Here is an 18130-nt window from a genome sequence, read left to right as displayed (position 1 = left end):
GAGGGTGGGTTTATAGCAGCCAGTCAACAGAAGGATTTTTGCACATTTGTCTGCAAAACTCTCTCTCAAAAGTCAAACTTCTTAGCAGGTTCCTTAGGGAGCCAGAATTAGAGCTCACCAGCCCCCAACTTCACAATATTTGATTAGGAATTTTGGGGCGGGACCCCTGGCTGGCATACACCAGCACACACTCCAATACTCTTTTTCTACACACACACACACACACACACACACACACACACACACACACACACACACACATCTGCCAATCCAGAGAAGACTAGACGGAGAGACGTGGTCGCTTTCTAAGAGAGACAACTCTCTTAGGTAAGTTTATTCATTTTTGTCTCCTTTTGGTACTTGGTATCCCTGATGGAGAGGCAGGAAAAAAGGGAAAAGAAGAAGTATGAGTCAGAGGAGGAATCATTCCTTTTCCCAGCCCCTAACGCCAGTGACAATTCCAGAGATGCTAGAGCGAGGAGGGGGGGTGGGGAGGAGAGAAGGCTTGCAGGATTTCCCTCGGTGTGTGTCTGCCTTGACTTTTCCACTTGAGGACTCCTGAATCTTATCTGTGAAAAAGTGATCAGGTAAGTGCATAGGACAGCTGCTGCTTTTTAAATTCTATTTCCCAGCTCTATAAGTGCCTTTGGCTTACTCTACTGGGGGCTGCCCACATGAAACTCTGTGTACCAAGATACAGGTGAGCTAGGCTCAAGAGAAAAGTGGGTGAGGGGTCCTGTTGTCATTAGGTAGTTATTAATCCTTACTAAATGATTAGTTATTAATCCAGATTGGAGATGTTAATTTCTTTGCTTCAGAAAGAATGTGGGTGAGGGTATTCTGCTATTATTAATTATGAATCCAGATGTGAAGGTATTAATTTCTCAGTCTCCAGAAAAATGTGAGTGAAAAGTACTGCTGCTATTAAATAGCTATTAATCTATTTATTAATCCAGATTGGAGATGTTAATTTCTCAGTGGTGGATATAGATGAGGAAAGCAAGAAAAAAAGAGAGAAATAAAAACACAGAAACAGATAGGGAAAAAAAAAAGAAGCAGAATTTTTTTTAAAAGGAAGCAGAAGGGGAGGGATGATAAAAGAGAAAGAAGAAAAACAAAGAAGAGAGAGGAAGAATGTATTTCCATGAAAGGGGAAGGTAGCACATAGAGTGGTGCCCTCACCCCAAATTCTAACTCTTAAGATGTTCCTCTTGCAAAACTTCAAATTCCTCTGTTATTGGGTATCCACTACAGGTCTGTCTTAAATAGGAAAGAATTGCCTTTGAAAAGTAGGGATGGACAGCTAGGTAAGATATGCCAGCCAGGGATCCCACCCCAAAGGTAGGGACTGTCCAGGGGAAAGGTAAGAACAGCACCAGAAATGCTTCTTGGAAAAGGATAAATTCTTACCAAAATGCCTAGTCTAGGAGAAGTGGAAATGGAGACAATGTTTCTCTATGCCAATCTTCTCCCTCCTCTCAAATCCACCCCCCCCCCCACCAGCAGCTACCTTAGTCCAGCAGAAGCAGAGAGGTTATGCATGGAAAAATATGTGGTTGGCAGTGGGCAGTTCCATCCATCTTCACTTGTTTCTGGAGCCAAGGGCCGGCCAGCATGCCCAGGCTGTGGGGCAGCCGAGTCTATTCCTAAGGAACACTATGAGCTCTTTGTCTAAAATCTGAGTCTGCCTGAGAACAGGCCAGGGATCTTGTTCCCCCAGCAACCCCAGGGCTTATTGGGACTCAATAATCCTTACTTAGAAAGCTAATAGCAGCAGAATTTGGGGGAGATCTCTCAATTCCTCCAACATATGTCTGTTTAAAGAAGCCCAGGGAGAAGTCATGTCCAGGAAGGTGGGCTCCCTCCATGCCCAATGTCACACGAATTTGGGGGTCTATCTCTTCAGCAGATGTAATGAAATGCTTTCCTTTGTTTTCTATTCTAAGAGTCTAAGATGATACAGTGGGGAAGATGTTCTGTTGCTTAGTCTTCCTATGACCTTGGACAAATTAATTCTTTCCTCTGAGCCTCAGTTTCAACTGTAAAATGAAGGGATGCAATGACTCTATGGTCCCTTCCAGCTGATTCTTTAACACCATTACTTTTCTCCTACTCAGAGCTGCCAGTGTTCAATAGTTATGAAGATAATACTTGAAATGATCGTAGTAACCTCTATTCTGAGGGACCTTCCAGTCTGATAGGAAACAGATAGGGCTGAGTGTGTTTGAAAATTGAGGATTCATTTCTAGGAATTTGATTCTCCATCTCTGGAAAGTGCCCACCATCCCCACTCGTGGAGTAGGCACGTGGCGGGGATGAATGCGATGGTGGCTTAACTGCACTTGGTGTGCTTGATGCCCATTTTCCTCACCTACAGACCTTCCTAAAAGGTGAAATGCCTTCTCTCCCCACCAAGCTCTCCTCCAATCCAATGTTCTCATCCAATCAATGTGGTTAGCATGGTGGCAGTGAGCCGTGGAGCGCCATGGGTGATCTAGGCAAGGGGCCTAGCAAGTCAGATGCCAACACTCGGTGCCCTCTGGAGAGAAAATGACATTCCTAGATCATCCCTGCCAGGCAGGTATCTTGGCAAGAGATGGATGAATTGAAAAGGGGGTGATGTCAGAAGACTCTCAGGCAGTAACCATCTGAAAGAGCCTGGGAATAGTCAGAGGATCATAAAGTCAGAGCTGGAAGAGATAATCTAGCCTCAAGTCACTTCAAAGTATCCCAAGGCATCTAGGAAAAAATCAGAAGGCTTTGAAGCCTTGAAGAAGGCTCCATGGGAAATGTGTCATTGTCCCGGGAAGCCCCGAAGTGATCACACTTGACCCAATGTAACCTACAGGGTCCTAAAGGCTCCAAAGGCTTCCAAGTCCAATTTCAAGGTCCTTCCCAGCCTGGAAGAGTCATACTCTGGGACCATCAGGAGAAGAGCTTGGTTTCTTAATTCACCCTCTTAGGTGGTCAACACTCTGTGTGCCCTTTGGGTCTGTGTCCCCCAGTACAGAAGCATATATGGAGTTACTGGGATAAAATTCAGATAAAAGCAGGCAGTACAGGGCCATAGATCATTAAACTAACTCAAAGATTAACCAGTCCATCTGTTTATTCTTACAAATGAGGAAACCAGGGTTCAGGGACAAGCAAGATCTGAGATCGCAGAACAGCCAGATCCTGAAAGAAATGAAATTCAGCTCCTACCCTTGGGGAATTTTCATTCTAAAGGGAATGTTTGATCTGGTCTGATGGCTTCTTCAACTCCATGTTTTGCTTTCTTTGGCTTCCTCTAAGTCTCAGTTACAATCCCATCTTCTACAGGAAAGTTTTCCCAACCTCTCTTAATCCTAATACCTTCCCTCTCTTAATTATTTGTTATTTTTCTTATATATAAGTTATTTTTTACATATTTATTTGCTTGATGTCTTTCCTTTTAGACTGTGAGGTCCTTGAGAACAGGGGCTGTCTTTGCCTCTTTTTGTAACCTCTTTCCTTATTACAATATTTGGCACATAGAGGTTGCTTAATAAATATTTATTGATTAATTGATGGAAGAGACCTGGTCTTTATCCTTGGGAAACCTCAGTCTGAGAAAGACGGCATAGTCCCTGCCTTTAATATTCTTCCAATCTGATGAAGACAACCAGACAAACAGACATCTGCCTGGCTACCTTGGATACAGATATCCTAAATGATCGTCATGATTCCAGAGGACCAATAATAAAATATGCCATCTAATTCCTATCAGAGAGCTTACGGTGCAGAATTGGACATGACCAATATGGGAGTTGGTTTTGCTAGACAACTTTATTTATTACAAGGGTTTGGGGTTTCTCCTCCCTCTGAAAGGAGAAAGGATTGGGGAGGGGAAGGAAATGGGTGTTTGTAAACTGAAAAATGTAACTTTACAGCAAATATTATATAGCCAAGAATATGCACATTCCAGCTCACTCTATCTTCTCTCCCCTGACAGGTACCAGAGACAAAATGCAGTGGGTGCCCCTACTGCTTCTGGCTGGGCTTTGCTCCATCTCCTGGGCCCAGTATGAAGATGACACTCATTGGTGGTTCCACTACCTTCGAAGCCAGCAGTCGACATATTACGATCCCTATGACCCTTATGAGCCCTACGAGCCCTATCCCTATGGAGTGGAAGAAGGTCCTGCCTACGCCTATGGCAGTCAGCCTCCCCCCGAGCCCCGAGACTGCCCCCAAGAATGTGACTGCCCTCCCACCTTCCCCACAGCCATGTATTGTGACAACAGAAACCTCAAGTACCTGCCTTTTGTCCCTTCTCGGATGAAGTACGTCTATTTCCAGAACAACCAGATTTCAGCCATTCAGGAAGCCGTCTTTGACAACGCCACTGGACTGCTCTGGATTGCTCTCCATGGTAACCAGATCACCAGTGATAAGATTGGCAGGAGAGTCTTCTCCAAGCTGAAGCACCTGGAGAGGCTGTACCTGGACCACAACAACCTGACCCGGATGCCCGGTCCCCTGCCCAGATCCCTGAGGGAACTCCATCTGGACCACAACCAAATCTCCCGCGTGCCCAACAATGCTCTGGAAGGCCTGGAGAACCTGACCGCCCTGTACCTTCAGCACAATGAGATCCAAGAGGTGGGGACTGCGATGCGGGGTCTCCGATCACTAATCATGCTGGATCTGAGCTATAACCACCTCCGGAGGCTGCCCGACGGACTGCCTGCTGCCCTCGAGCAGCTGTACCTGGAGCACAACAATGTCTACACTGTCCCAGATAGTTATTTCCGGGGGTCACCCAAGTTGCTCTATGTGCGACTGTCTCACAACAGTCTTACCAACAACGGGTTGTCCACCAACACCTTCAACGCCAGTAGTCTCCTTGAGCTCGACCTCTCCTACAACCAGCTGCAGAAGATACCACCAGTCAACACCAACCTGGAGAATCTCTATCTTCAAGGCAATCGGATCAATGGTGAGGCTTGGGGATGAGAGATGGGGATGAGAGTTATCTTTTCTTGCCCAAATTATAAATTTAATGGCCTCCCATGGGACCGACTGGTCCTGTACCCATTGGGTTCGGGGCTTTAGTTTGCTCCTCCTTACAATAAACTAGTTCCCATCAGCAGCACCACTAAGGGCTCACCAATTGGTGCCAGACTTGGCGTGAGCATAGGATTGGCTTAACTCACTATAGCTCAGAAGCCCTGGCTCAGGGGATCCTCCCATCTCAGTTCCCCCTATAGCACGGATTGCAGGTATGTGTTCACACGCTGGGTAGATGGTTGGAACTTTATGGAGCATTGGCTAGTAGGCCACCCTAGCTGGAGAGCAGCAGGAAATTTGTCCTAGTAGGAAGTAGCACAAGTTATATTAGGAAGAACATTGGGTTTCTTTCTTTGTTTTTTTTTTTTTTTTTTTTTTTTTAATTGGGATTCTATATTAGAAAAAAATAGAAAATTACTTGTTAAACTTAGAATATACAGAGAATTTAAAAGCCTTTAATGCCATAAATAGCTAAATTCTCTAGACCAGTAGTTATGGGTCAAAATTAATTGCCTATAGGGCAATGTTATAAGATACTAGAAGGTATCAAGCGATGTTAACAGTCTGGACTATAGCAAAATTCAAAACCTGTTGGGCCTAATAATTTGCATTTATTTGACTCTATCTCTTGTAACACCTTTATTTCACCCTGGAGCCTCACCTTAAGGTTCTAAGTCCCTGGTTTGTCACTATTTTATCCTCCAAAATGGGTTTTTTGACTTGTTTTGTTTTTCCATCAGATGAACCCACATTTTTCATTTGCCATTTTAATGCAGAGTAATTGTCTAGAAACCCCTTAATAAATTTAAAAACCCTTCAGATAGGCCTTTGTTCATTAAGAGCCTTTCCTGGCAGGGCAAATCCATTATGGACCCCTCCTAGCAACTGCTTGAAATATTAATAAATATGTGTTTCTAATAGGTCAGACCCATAAAACACAAGATGTAATGACTTATTTTTATTGATTACCACAGGAAAAAGGAGCTCTAGATTTAAATTTACAAGGAGTAGCCATAAGTAAAATTATCACATCTTAGAGTTTGTTTCCCTATATGTAAAACAGGGCACTATAGTATATGCACTATCTACCTCACCAGATTGCTATAAGGAAAAGAATAATACAAATAAATAAAATAAAGCAATAAAATAAATATATATTTGTATAGGACTTTAAGATTTGCAAAGCATTTTACATGTTTTATTGTTTGATATAGCACCTACCTCATATAACAAAGTGTGAGACAGATATGATTCAATATGACAATATATTACAAGATTTATATTATATTATAGTGACTTGTTCAGGTTCATACAGTTAGTAATTGTCCAGAATTCTAATCACTAAGTCTAGTACACTTTGTAAAACTTAAAAATGGGAGTAAATATGAATTATCATTGTGAACAAAGGTACAGTGAGTCTAGCCCCCTGCAAGTGAATCAACAAGATTTCTCTTTTCTAAAAGCTTCTACATTCAGACCTAACTAAAATAAAAAGAACCAGCCTCCAGCTCTCCAAGAACTTTCACTCTCAGACAACAAACAGCTAGTATTGACAGTGAATGAAAGCATTATTTTGTAATGAGATTACCCAGGTGCTCTTTAACTCACTTTCCTAATGAGGTCTCACGTTTAGCATAAACCTAGTTCAACCAAAAGCTTTTGAGGTCTTAATCCTAGCTGGGAGGGACTGGACCAGCATTTAATCTCCTCCTTCTAACAACAAAATTCTCTTTTCCCCAAGATAAAGTAGGACTCATTAATGCCCCAGGGTAAGGATTTTAAAGACCTAAACTGTTACAAGAGAAATGCTCAGAGAGAAATGCCTTTTTTTCTTTCTTAGGCTTGTCTCTTTTTGTGATTAAGCGGACTAGAGAAGACAGGGAATCCAAAAGGATGGAAAGCCCACTCCCAAAAACATATCAGGGAGGTTGGTGATGGGGTGGGCATAAGATAATGAGCTTTAGGGAAAGTTTACAGTTTTACCATTGGCTTCCAGCCCAAGCTGGTTTTCTTGAAAACCATTTAGCTTCTCCTGGGTCTTCCTATCCCAAGAAAGCTTTTCTCTAAAAAGCTGTATTCTGCAAAAGGCTGGGCATTCATGCATTCAGCGGGGCTGAGCCACCATCTGATCGTGGTACACACTTAAGGTTTAGTTGTTGCCTTAGAACCAAACTACTCCCTCTTGAAAGACCTTCTAAAGGCTAACCTGACAGCAGAGCTTAACTTTCTTTCTTCTTTTTCTTTTTTTTTAAATAATATTTTAAGGGGGCAGCTAAGTGGCGCAGTGGATAGAGCACCAGCCTTGAATTCAGGAGGACCCGAGTTTAAATCTGGTCTCAGACACTTAGCACTTCCTAGCTGTGTGACCCTGGGCAAGTCACTTCACCCCAGCCTCTGTGTGTGTGTGTGTGTGTGTGTGTGTGTGTGTGTGTGTGTGTGTGTGTGTGTGTGTATATGTATGTATGTATTATTCTTCAAAATACATGAAAGGATAGTTTTCCACATTTACTTTTGTAGAACTTTGTATTCCAAATTTTTCTCTCTCTCTTTCTCCCTCTCCCTTCCCCAAAATAATAAGCAATCGGATATAGGTTAAATATGGGCAGTTCTCTTAAAAAAAAAAAAAATCAGATCAAAAGGGGAAAAAACACACTAGAGTGGAGGGAAGCAAACAAACAAACAAACAACAACAACAACAACAAAAGGTGAAAATATTATACTTGATCCACATTCAATCTCCATAGTTCTCTCTCTGAAATGGATGGCACTCTCCATCACATCTACTGGAATCGCCTTGAATCTCCTCATTGTTGAAAAGAGCCAGGTCCATCACAGTTGATCAACACATAATCTTCTTGTTGCTGTGTACAATGTTCTCTTGATTCTGCTCACTTCACTCAGCATTAGTTCATGCAAGTTTTTCCAGAACTTTCTGAAATCATCCTGCTGGTCATTTCTTACAGAACAATAATATTCCATAATATTCATATACTCTAACTTATTCAGCCATCCCCTAACTGAAGGGCACCCAATCAATTTTCAATTCCTCGTCACTACAAATAGGGCTGCCACAAACATTTTTGTACATTTAGGTTTTTTTCACTCTTTTATGATCTCTTTGGGATACAAATCCAGTATCATTTGATTTGCTGAATCAAAGGGTATGCATAGTTTTATCGCTCTTTGGGCATAGTTCCAAATTGCAGAGCTTAATTTTCAAGAGGAGTTCTTACCTCCCAATCCAGAGCCATCTTCTGTATTTCTGCATAACTTCGAGGCTTCATCTTGAACATATGACCTGAAAGAGCATCCTATACTTTGGGGTAGAATAGATTATTTTTGTCATGATAGAAAGTTCTACTTTCTATCTATTTTAATTTTTTCTGCATTCCCAAATCTCTCCGGCAGTATAAAACCAATTGCCATTTGTCTTATCAGTTATCACTTACCACCACTGCCACGAAGATAGTGGGGGAATAACAAGAAAATAGGAAAACCAACTTGAAGTAAAAAAAAGACCTAGGTTCAAATATTATCTCAGACACTTACTCTGTGATCCTCTTTACCTCAAATTCTTCTTTTGGACTCAATGGACACTAAATTCCCCTCTGGCTCTGATCCTCTGTTCTCTTCTAGGACTAAAAGACTAACTCTAAGTTTCTGCTCCTAACCTTCTCTTCTCTAGACATAACCTCAATTTCTTATTTCTTTCCGTCCCACTTACGATTATTTTATTGCAAAGATGCAGAAAACAGAGTTTCAGATAAAAGTTAGGGTTTACCTAAGTTCATATAGACAAGAATACTAGAATCCATGAATCTTAAATTCATTCATTGGGCTCCCAAAGCATAGTATCTTAGAGTTGTTGATTACTCATTGACCCTTCTCTGATTCAAAATAATGGCAGAAGATGGACTTCCTATTGCTTCAGATATTCTCTCTAGAGAGTGGAAAAGTATATACTGAGATCTAGAAGGGACCTTAAAGGCTACCTAGTTTGGGGACATCTAGATGGGGCAGTAGATAGAGCACTAGCCTTGTGTGACTCTGGGCAAGTCACTTAATCTCAATAGTCTCACGAAAATAAAATAAAACGAAAAACTTCAACAATTACCTAATTCAATCCCCACAGTTTGAAAGTGGGGAAAGTGAGGCACAGGGACAAAAAGTGATTTGTTCATGTTAGTAAACAGGGTTAGGATTTGAACTCAGGTCCTCTGACTCTAAGTAAGTGTCTTTTTTTATGGTATTACTTTGCCTTCTAGCCAGAGATTCTGGCTCTCGGCGCAGCAGCCTGGGGAATGAGAATGATCAAATTCCTGAAGCCAATGGGCATGAGGTAGAATGATGGACAGGCTGCTCCCTCCCTGCCCCCTCCTCCCATCAGCATATCCTTCAGCTTTTCCAGCTTGGCAGCAGCAGAGGAACACAGCTCACAATGTTATTTCAAAACCCTGGGATCCATCGAAGCAGGGCGGGTGTACTAGGAGGAATTTGGAAAGACTTAGGTCAGTGTTTAATCTGGGCTGAGAAATGTCTTCCCACTGTCTCTAACAGAAGCCCTGTCCCATTCATCATCACTCTTTAGAGCTAAATGGAGGGGTTCGGTATGTCTAGTTTAGTGGAAAGGAATCTACAAGGCACCATGAGCATAAATATATGTCTATCTGGGTGAACACAAAGTATATACATAAACATTTGCAACCCAAATGGTTAGCACAGTCTGGGCACCTTGACAAAGCATTCCTACCTGAGCCCCCCCTCCCTATCCCAGGTCTGGGACTAAGCCTCCAGCCAAACTCCAGACTGAGCTGCTACATATTTGCTGTGGGACCTTGGAAACAGACCTTGCCCCTCTTTTGTACTATCATCTCTTTTCTGTGGGTAGAGGAGCTCTCCAAAGACCATAGAAGCCATTCTCCTGCCTCCAAAGAGGAGTCCACAAAAATAGTTCCGTTATTATGGCACTGCTTTCCGGGAGATCTATGGGAAAGGACATTTTCCAGCCTCCCCAAAAATTCCTTCCAGATTCTAAAACAACTTTTGGTAGTCTGGAAATCCTTGCCTATGTCTCAGTACAGATCCAGAGGCCATGTAATATAGTTCCTAAAGTCAGGAGGACTTCTCCATGCATCAGTTTTCTTATGCAGGGTGATGTGGAGAGGTGAATTTGATGACCTCAGAGTTCCCTTCAGCTATAATTCTAGGATCCTATGCTCCTGAACTATAGCAGCAGCTCTATTTTGTGGATCTAAAATAGTCACTTATGTATATTAACACTGTTAATTTTTCTTCATCTCTTCTCCAACTGATTCCAACTATTTTCATTTGTCCTCATCCATCTACTTTTGTTTTCCAAATGGTTTCTTTCAAGGTAACTAATCCTTATTTTCCTTCTCCCAAATTACAAAATGTCAAAGCTGAAAAGGGCCTTATATTTTATAGTTCAACCTCCTGATTTGGATAGGTAAGGAAACTGAGGCCCATAAAAGGGGGATAATTTTTCCAAGGTCACATAGCTCTTGTGTAGCAAAACTGGAGCTAGAAAGCATACTTTTTTAATCAGGATGACTTATCTTCATGAGTTCAAATCCAGCTTCAGACACTCACTAGCTCTATGACACTAGACAAGTCACTTAACTCTGTTTGCCTCAGTTTTTTCAACTGTAAAATAGGTTGGAGAAAGAAATGGCAAACCAGTCCAGTATCTTTGCCAAAAACAAAACAAAACAAATAGGGTCACAAAGAATTGGACAGCAACAACACCAGCACCATTTGTTCCCTCTATATCTCAGTTATAAAATCATCACATGAGTCCAAACCCTCATGGGCTGATCTAAATCTAACTGACAAGCTCAAATGGATAATGAGTATCTGAGATAGGATTTGAATTCAGACCTCTAGGTCTCTGAGTCTAATGTTCCATCTACAATACTATATTTCACTTTCCAGTTCCCAAACTCAGAACTTAGAGGGAGGGTCCCTGCTACCTAGAGGGGGAGAGAAAAATGACCCTGAGGAAACAGTTCTAGAATAACCCAAAGATCAGCTTCCTGCATCCTTAGATGCAGTCTCTGCTTACCCTGTAGACACCACATTGGACAGGGAATATCCTGAAGAACAGCTAAAGGAAGGGTCAACAGTCATTTCCTCCCCCCAAGTCTATGAATGCTCCTTTGCATATAAGGGGCCACAGAGTCCTCTCAGCTTCTCAAAACTGTTAGAACACTGACCAGCAATGGAGCGGGCAATGACCATGGCTTGGCTCTTTCTCTTAGGATCCCCAGCACAGCAGGTTTTGCAGAGGAATGCCACATTTATCTAAAATAGGAAGTATGCTGGGAAAGCAAGATCATTTAGACCAACTGAGGCCAGCAGAGAAAGAATGGGCCAAGTTCTAGTTATAGAAAATAAAGTGAAAGCCACAAACTCAAGATTGTGATTGTGATTGAATAGATTTGGAACTAGGGCAGGCCATATGATATAATAGAAAATATACTGAACTCATAAGCAGAAGACCTTCTAGTTTTTGCTCTGACCCTAACTAGCTAGCTATGTGACCTTCAATTTCCATATCTTTAAAATTAGAGACTAGAATAATCTCTTAAGAATCTTCTTCATCATCTGATCTTTCTCCATTAGATGGTAAGCTCCTTGAGGGCAGGGACTGTCTCTTTTTCTTGTTTGTATTCCCAGCACTTTTCATAGTGCCTGGTACATTTTGGGTACTCAAAAAATGTTTATTAAATTGAATCCTGGAATTCTTAGTTCCTAAGGGAGCTTTAAGAACCTTTTCACCGAAGCAACCAAAAAGCATTTATTAAGTGCTTACTATGTGCCAGGCACTAAGATTACAAATACAAATAATCCGGCATTGTAAAGAAAAGGGAAATGGATTAAAAAAAATTAATCTGCAAGAGGCAAAGGAACTCTTTCTTTGACCTCTGGAGGTCCTACGCACTCTGAGTGGGCTATGATTTTCAAGCTTTTCAAGTGTCATTCTTACCCATGAAAGACTTTCTGTTCTCTCCTTTGGCAGAGTACAGACTGGGAGAGATAGTGTACACTTTATATGCCCACCAAGCTCTGATGCTTAGAGGTACTTATCTCTAGGCTTAATCTCCCTCTCTCTGATTTCCTGCCACTTTCTGTATCTGCAAAATGACAAGAGTGATTTGAGATCTGAATCCCTCCACTTTTGCCCTCTTGCTCATTGCAGTTCCCTGGGGAACTTCCCTATCCAGAAGCTAACAATCAGTGTTTCTCATATGCAAGCTTTTCTTCCAAACTGCTGTGCTGCGGCCCTCTTTCTGTTCCATGCTGATGACAGATGAGAAAAATTGTTCCTCCTAACTCACCAGAATTTCCAGGACTATAAAGTCTAACTTGTGGCCTGCAGATCACAAAGCTCAGATCTGTGACATCAGTGGATAGGTTCATTCCCTTCTCCAGTTTTCAGATGGTTCTAAGCCTCAGAGCTCCAACTCCATCTTATCCCTAATTTATATCCTACTAATATCATCAGAAAAGATGAGCATGGCCCCTGTAAGGGCAGAAATCAGGAAAAGGCTCAGAAGGAAATGGGACAAGTTGAGATTAGAAGGAATCTAGGGATTCTACGACATGTGTGGAATGGAATGGAAGGCAGTCTATGTAATGACATGGAGATGGAATATGGGATACGAGGAATTTGGAGTGTTTTACTGGAAAATAGAATGTTTAAAGGGAAGTAATGTATACTAACTTGGAATACTAAGCTAAACACAGATGGCACAGGATTTTAAAGGCCACACAGAGAAGTACTTTATCCTGGAGGCAAGAGATAGTCACTATGCAGGGGAGCAAGAGGTAGTTATTCTGTAGGATAGTGACATGAGCAAAGTGACATGTGCTTTAAGAATATAAATTTAATTCTGACCCTTAATGACTATGTGATAGTCAATTTACCTAACTTTGAGACTCAGTGCCTTTCTTTGTAAAATAAAAAAGATGGATGATTTCCAACCTCCAGCATTAACCATATCCTATGATTCAAGAAGCCAATCCCTGGATGTTCTACACAGAAGCACTATCTCAACCAGCCCAAAGAGGCTGCCTAATATTCTTTGACTTGTTAGGGGAGAAGGTCTGAGATACTCAGAATGTGTCCGGGTCTCTAACTGGGATTCTTGCCTCCCTCTCCCTCTTCTCCCCACAGAGTTTTCCATCAGTAGCTTCTGCACTGTCGTTGATGTCATGAACTTCTCCAAGCTCCAGGTGCTGAGACTGGATGGGAATGAGATCCAGCGCAGCGCCGTACCTGTTGATGCTCCCCTCTGCCTTCGCCTGGCCAGCCTCATTGAGATCTGATCCATCTCCTTCACTGGGCCCCAAGGGGAGGGAGAAGTGGCCCAGGGGAGGGAACTCTGATCAGAGATGTCAGCAGTTGCTCACTGCCCCATTGTGTCTGGCTTGATGGTTTGGTTTGGCTTTTGCTGGAAGATCTGGGACTGCCCCATGTGAGTGTGAGGGTCTTACCTATGGTTATCAACATTGTAACAAAAACTAACCATAATCAGAGGCATCAGTAACCATCAATCAGCCTCTGTGATAAGATATTAGTCATATGTCTCAAAACTGGCCAGATGGCCACCATAGTCACCCCCAAGATGGGCATCCAATGGATCCCTAATTCATTGTCTCCTTTTAAATAAAGTTAGATTACAGGGGGTGGGTGGGAATGATGCAGGATTTAGGCATATACCTAGTAATCTCATGAGGAAGCCATCACTTTGAAAGGGCCAGAAGTTGGTGGGAGACCTAAATGATGTCATTCTCAACAATTCCTGGAAATCCCACTCCCCAAATTTACAATCTTTCAAAGGTAAACTCAGGGGTCTGGGATCATGGAAAGAAATCTTTTTATATTGGGTAAATGCTGCCAAGCTTTCCTGTTGGATGCAAACAATCCCCACTGACCAGTTGTTTCTCTTAGCCTTCTCAGGAAGTTTCTTCAAGCAAAAACTTGAGTTAACTAATACTCCCTACCTTGCTCTATCCTGATTCTCTTTCAATGAGCAACATTTGACATTGCCTCTGCCCATAGACAGAGTTTTCCTCTGGGGCCCCACTACAACCATAGTTCAAAATACACTTTTTATCTAACTCCCTTCTCTGAGTTTCCCACAATCCCCCAAACCTTTTTCCCATGAAAGCCTCTTCCATATTTGAGATGTTCTGCTGTGAGACAGGTAATACGATACATGAGCTTTTGCTCTATGGCCTATAGGGAAACCTACACTTTTTCAGAAGTGGAAAAAAATAACAATAATATACTTCTTTCCAACTCTACCCCTTGGAAAATATCATACTGTAGGCCATTAATACCCAGAAGTCTCATCCCTTAAATGTCCTGGCATCCTAGCAATTTCCTTAGTCTATTGAAAGGCATTTACCTTAGCTTCTACTAAGCTTTCCATAACTAGACAGTGGTTATCTTACTCAGAGAAGGGATTTTCTATTCATAATCAGACTACATAAGACAAGCAGACTTTGTACAGTTTTTCAGGAAAACTGAGAAATCAGCTAACAAATCCCCTGACTTCACAGATGTCAGCAATTCCATCCATTCCTCTGTTTCTATCCTTCTTTGCCATTAGACCAGTCCAGGAAGGGTAGGGAGTAAGCAGGGGAAGAATCTCCCGAAAGCACAGTGGAAGAGGCTTTGAAGAAATGGTTCCTCCAGGATTAGGGCATAAAAAAGACTTGTCCCTTGCTTTGAATATTTTAAGACCTGATAGGTAACAGAAACTTTAGTAGACCTTAGGTGTGTTCTCAGGGTCAGAAGTCAGGGGACTGTGGTCAGAGTGAATTCTGCTTCTTCTTAGATTCCCTCTAGAGATCCAAAGAAAAGACTAAACCATCTTCTCCTCTTTGCTATCCATTTGCAGGGCTTCCTGAAAAGAGAAGAGGAATTCACATTAGTTGGGGCATCTTAGAGCTTGGGAGAAATGTGCTAGATCTGTCTGGAAGTGCTCTTTAAGGCTCATTGTGTCCAAGCTGAAATGTAAAATCTTGTCTCAGCTTGGCATTTCTGGGCTGTCCTCAATTCTGAGGTAGCCTGGAGAATATAGTTAGCATTTTATTTCCATTTCAGAATGGATGTACTTGTCCAGTTCTTCAACATCCCCTTCCCCTTCTCCTTCTCTCCTGTAAAGCTTAAAAAAGGGGACAATATTGGAGTGAGGATCCCTAAGCTGCCTATTGCCAGCTAATGAAACCTAGTCTTATACCTGCTTCCTACACAGCCCTTCTCAACCCCACCCCATGACCACCATTACTCCCCACCATCATATATGGTATCTGCTTTCTAGTATTCTTTATAAAATAAGAGGGATTATATTCTTGACCATAAACCCTGAATCCTGCAAAAGCCAAACAACCTGCTCATTTTGGTCAGGGAGCTTCTGGGTGAGGGGATAAGTGCTGTCCCCTGTCCCAGTACTCCCCAGAAACCATCTGCATGTAAATTCCATGGCATCCATATAAAGAACATTGTACTATTGGCAAAGCATGATTGGTAGCTATCCTGACCAATAAAACCCTTTTATGATTGCACTTGGAGGATTGAAGAACTCTTTAAAAAGAGATGGTTCAGAGCACCTAGGAAACATCTAGAAGTACCAAATGCCATATGTGTATTTGGGAAGGGTTGGAAGTTATGGGAGTCACTGAGTTCTCAGAGTAGGGAAGCCCCATCTCCTCCATTCACCTGCCCAATGAGGTGAAGGGAAGGGAAGTGTTTCTTTAGTATCTTTTGATTACCTTCTATTTCAAGACTTTATGACCCTATGAGATCAATTAGTTATCTTTGTTTATTCTTAAGGAGTCAGGAATCCTGGATTCTAATTTTAATACTTCCAGAAACTAGCTGTGACAAGCCATTCAGCATTAATGGGCTTCAGCTTTTTTCATCTGTATGAATGAAAGTAGATGATCTCTAGATTTTATTTTAATAACCCTAACTCTTTTCTCCACATCACCTTATACAATCAGCTTTGAAATTCTAAGATTGAGAAAGCATCAGGATGTAGTGGGTTAGAAAGAAATTCAACCTCAGAATTGGAAAGACCTGGCCCACCTCTCACACATACTGACTAAAAATGGAAGGAAGGAAAAAAGGAAAGAAGGAACAAGGAAAAGAGAAAAAGAAAATGCAGACCCAGTCCTAGGGGTCGGAACCTGAGCTTCTCCTGCCCTCTGGTGGCAGATGCCTTGCACTGGAGGAATGCATACCCATTATGCATAAGTACCAGGCACACGCCAAGGATGGAAAGACTAGAAGGATCTCTGGCCTCTTGGACTTCCAGTCCATTAGGATGGGGAGGTGCAACTTAAGAGTGTGTATGCAAATTGAACACAGAAAATTGAAAAGATACAGAAATGAAAGGATGGGAAATCATAAATTTTGAGAAGGATGAAAGAGAACAAGTTACGTCCATATTTTTTCATATAGTTCTCTTTGGGGGTCATTTCCTGATAGATAACCCCTGAAAATGTCACATCTGTATTTGACAGAGGCTTCCCTAAAGAGGGGAAGTGATTTGAAATTGTAGCTATACAAACTTTAGAGAAGTCCTCTAGTCCAATAACTGCAGTTTACAGATTAGGGAACTAAGATCCAGGGGAGTTAAATGATTTGTGTAAGAACTAGAAAATAGCTGGCATTAGATCTGAACACAAGTCCTTCATTTTAGAACTACTACTCTTTCTACAATGGCATTACTCTTCCATGAAAATTCCCTAAAACAAGAACAGGGTCAGAGAGAGTAGTTTCCAAACATACATAGAGTGATACATAGTCAACTGACCAGTTCTCACTGGTTACAAAATTCATCTAAAATAATCTTCATCAGACTCTTTTTGGGGATGGATTTTGGGCTTCACTAAATGGTCAGATGTTCATCACTTCCCTTCCTAGCTAGACAATCTTTCACCCTACTTCCTCCTTGAATGTTTGGGACAGATCCTTGACCCCATCACCAAAGGCTTAGGGGTGCTGCCCTTCTCATCTCCAGCTTTCTTTTGTTTTAGAACACACATGGTCACTCCATCCCTGACTTCTCAGGGAGGTGAAAAACCCCAAAAAGGAGGTGATCACACCCTACCTGACTTCTCAGGAAAGGAGGTGAAGACACCAAAAAGGAGGTGATCACACCCCCCCCGACTTCTCAGGAAGGGAGGTGAAAGCACTAAAAAGGAGATGATCACACCCTCCCTGACATCTCAGGAAGGGAGATGAAAAGCACCAAAGGGAAGTGGGGATTGCTAGCGGGTTTCTGGGCTGAAGGGTCTTATTAGAAAAAGGTAATGCCAAACCTATCAGCATGGGAGGTATTACACAACCACATAGCAATAACGCACAGGCTATATTAGTGATGACTCTCCTCACAGCCAGGGCAGGCTCAATGTGGTGTAACAAACATGAATCGTACATGCAAGTAGTGATATAAAAAACAATATAAATCAACACAGTTTTGTAAAAGATTTAAAGAAGTCCTAGAAGGAGGGTATGTAAACATCAGTCACACATACGCCTTCTTCAGCAGCCAGGAGATAGTCCAAAACCGATCTATTGTCCATTGCTTCATGTGTCAGGGAAACCAATGATCCCCATAAGTTTTTGGAAGTCCTGCAAGAGTCTTTTTATGTGTTAGGGAATCCAATGATTCCTACAGATTTTGAAGTCCTGCAAGTTTTATCATTTCTCAGAAAATCCAATGATTCCTGAGGGTTTTCAAGTCCTACAACAGTCTTATCATGTCTCAGAGAATCCAATGATTCCTGAGGGTTTAGAAGTCCTACAACAATCTTTTCATGTCTCAGGGATTCCAGCGATTCCTGAGGATTTTGAAATCCAACAATTCTTGATGTCCATGAGTCAAACCCCATAACTGCTATACTCTTTTAGTGGTGGGCACAGTCAGCAATGGAACCACCCAATGTTTCTTGGGTCTTCTCCTTCGTTTCAAGGGTCTGCTCTGGCTCTCTCTGATGGACAAGGCAAATACAGCTTGTTGGCACCCATTTGATTTCTTCTCCATCTGTGGAGATACAAGCA

General features: G+C 42.0%; 1 protein-coding gene across 2 annotated transcripts; it reads left to right on the top strand.

Annotated features, from left to right (window-relative positions):
* Positions 1–273: 273 nt before the first annotated feature.
* On the top strand, positions 274–15627 carry FMOD (fibromodulin). Of its 2 annotated transcripts, none has more exons than XM_074265098.1 (3): positions 274–327; positions 3974–4960; positions 13229–15627. In XM_074265098.1, the coding sequence occupies exons 2-3, from the start codon at positions 3988–3990 to the stop codon at positions 13378–13380; spliced, it is 1125 nt and encodes a 374-aa protein (XP_074121199.1). In that variant the 5' UTR covers positions 274–327; positions 3974–3987; the 3' UTR covers positions 13381–15627. The 2 variants fall into 2 exon arrangements, with proteins under 2 accessions (XP_074121199.1, XP_074121198.1); XM_074265097.1 differs by lacking the exon at positions 274–327 and adding an exon at positions 437–587.
* The last annotated feature ends 2503 nt before the right edge of the window (positions 15628–18130 follow it).

This window comes from Sminthopsis crassicaudata, chromosome 4 (genome assembly GCF_048593235.1).
Source record: "Sminthopsis crassicaudata isolate SCR6 chromosome 4, ASM4859323v1, whole genome shotgun sequence".
Lineage (NCBI taxonomy): Eukaryota > Metazoa > Chordata > Mammalia > Dasyuromorphia > Dasyuridae > Sminthopsis > Sminthopsis crassicaudata.
This window is presented reverse-complemented; position numbering and strand designations above follow the sequence as displayed.

Coding starts and splice junctions, on each gene's coding strand:
- FMOD (XM_074265098.1), top strand. CDS start 3,988: ATGCAGTGGGTGCCCCTACTGCTTCTGGCTGGGCTTTGCTCCATCTCC. Junction 4,961..13,228: donor TCAAGGCAATCGGATCAATG/GTGAGGCTTGGG, acceptor TTCTCCCCACAG/AGTTTTCCATCAGTAGCTTC.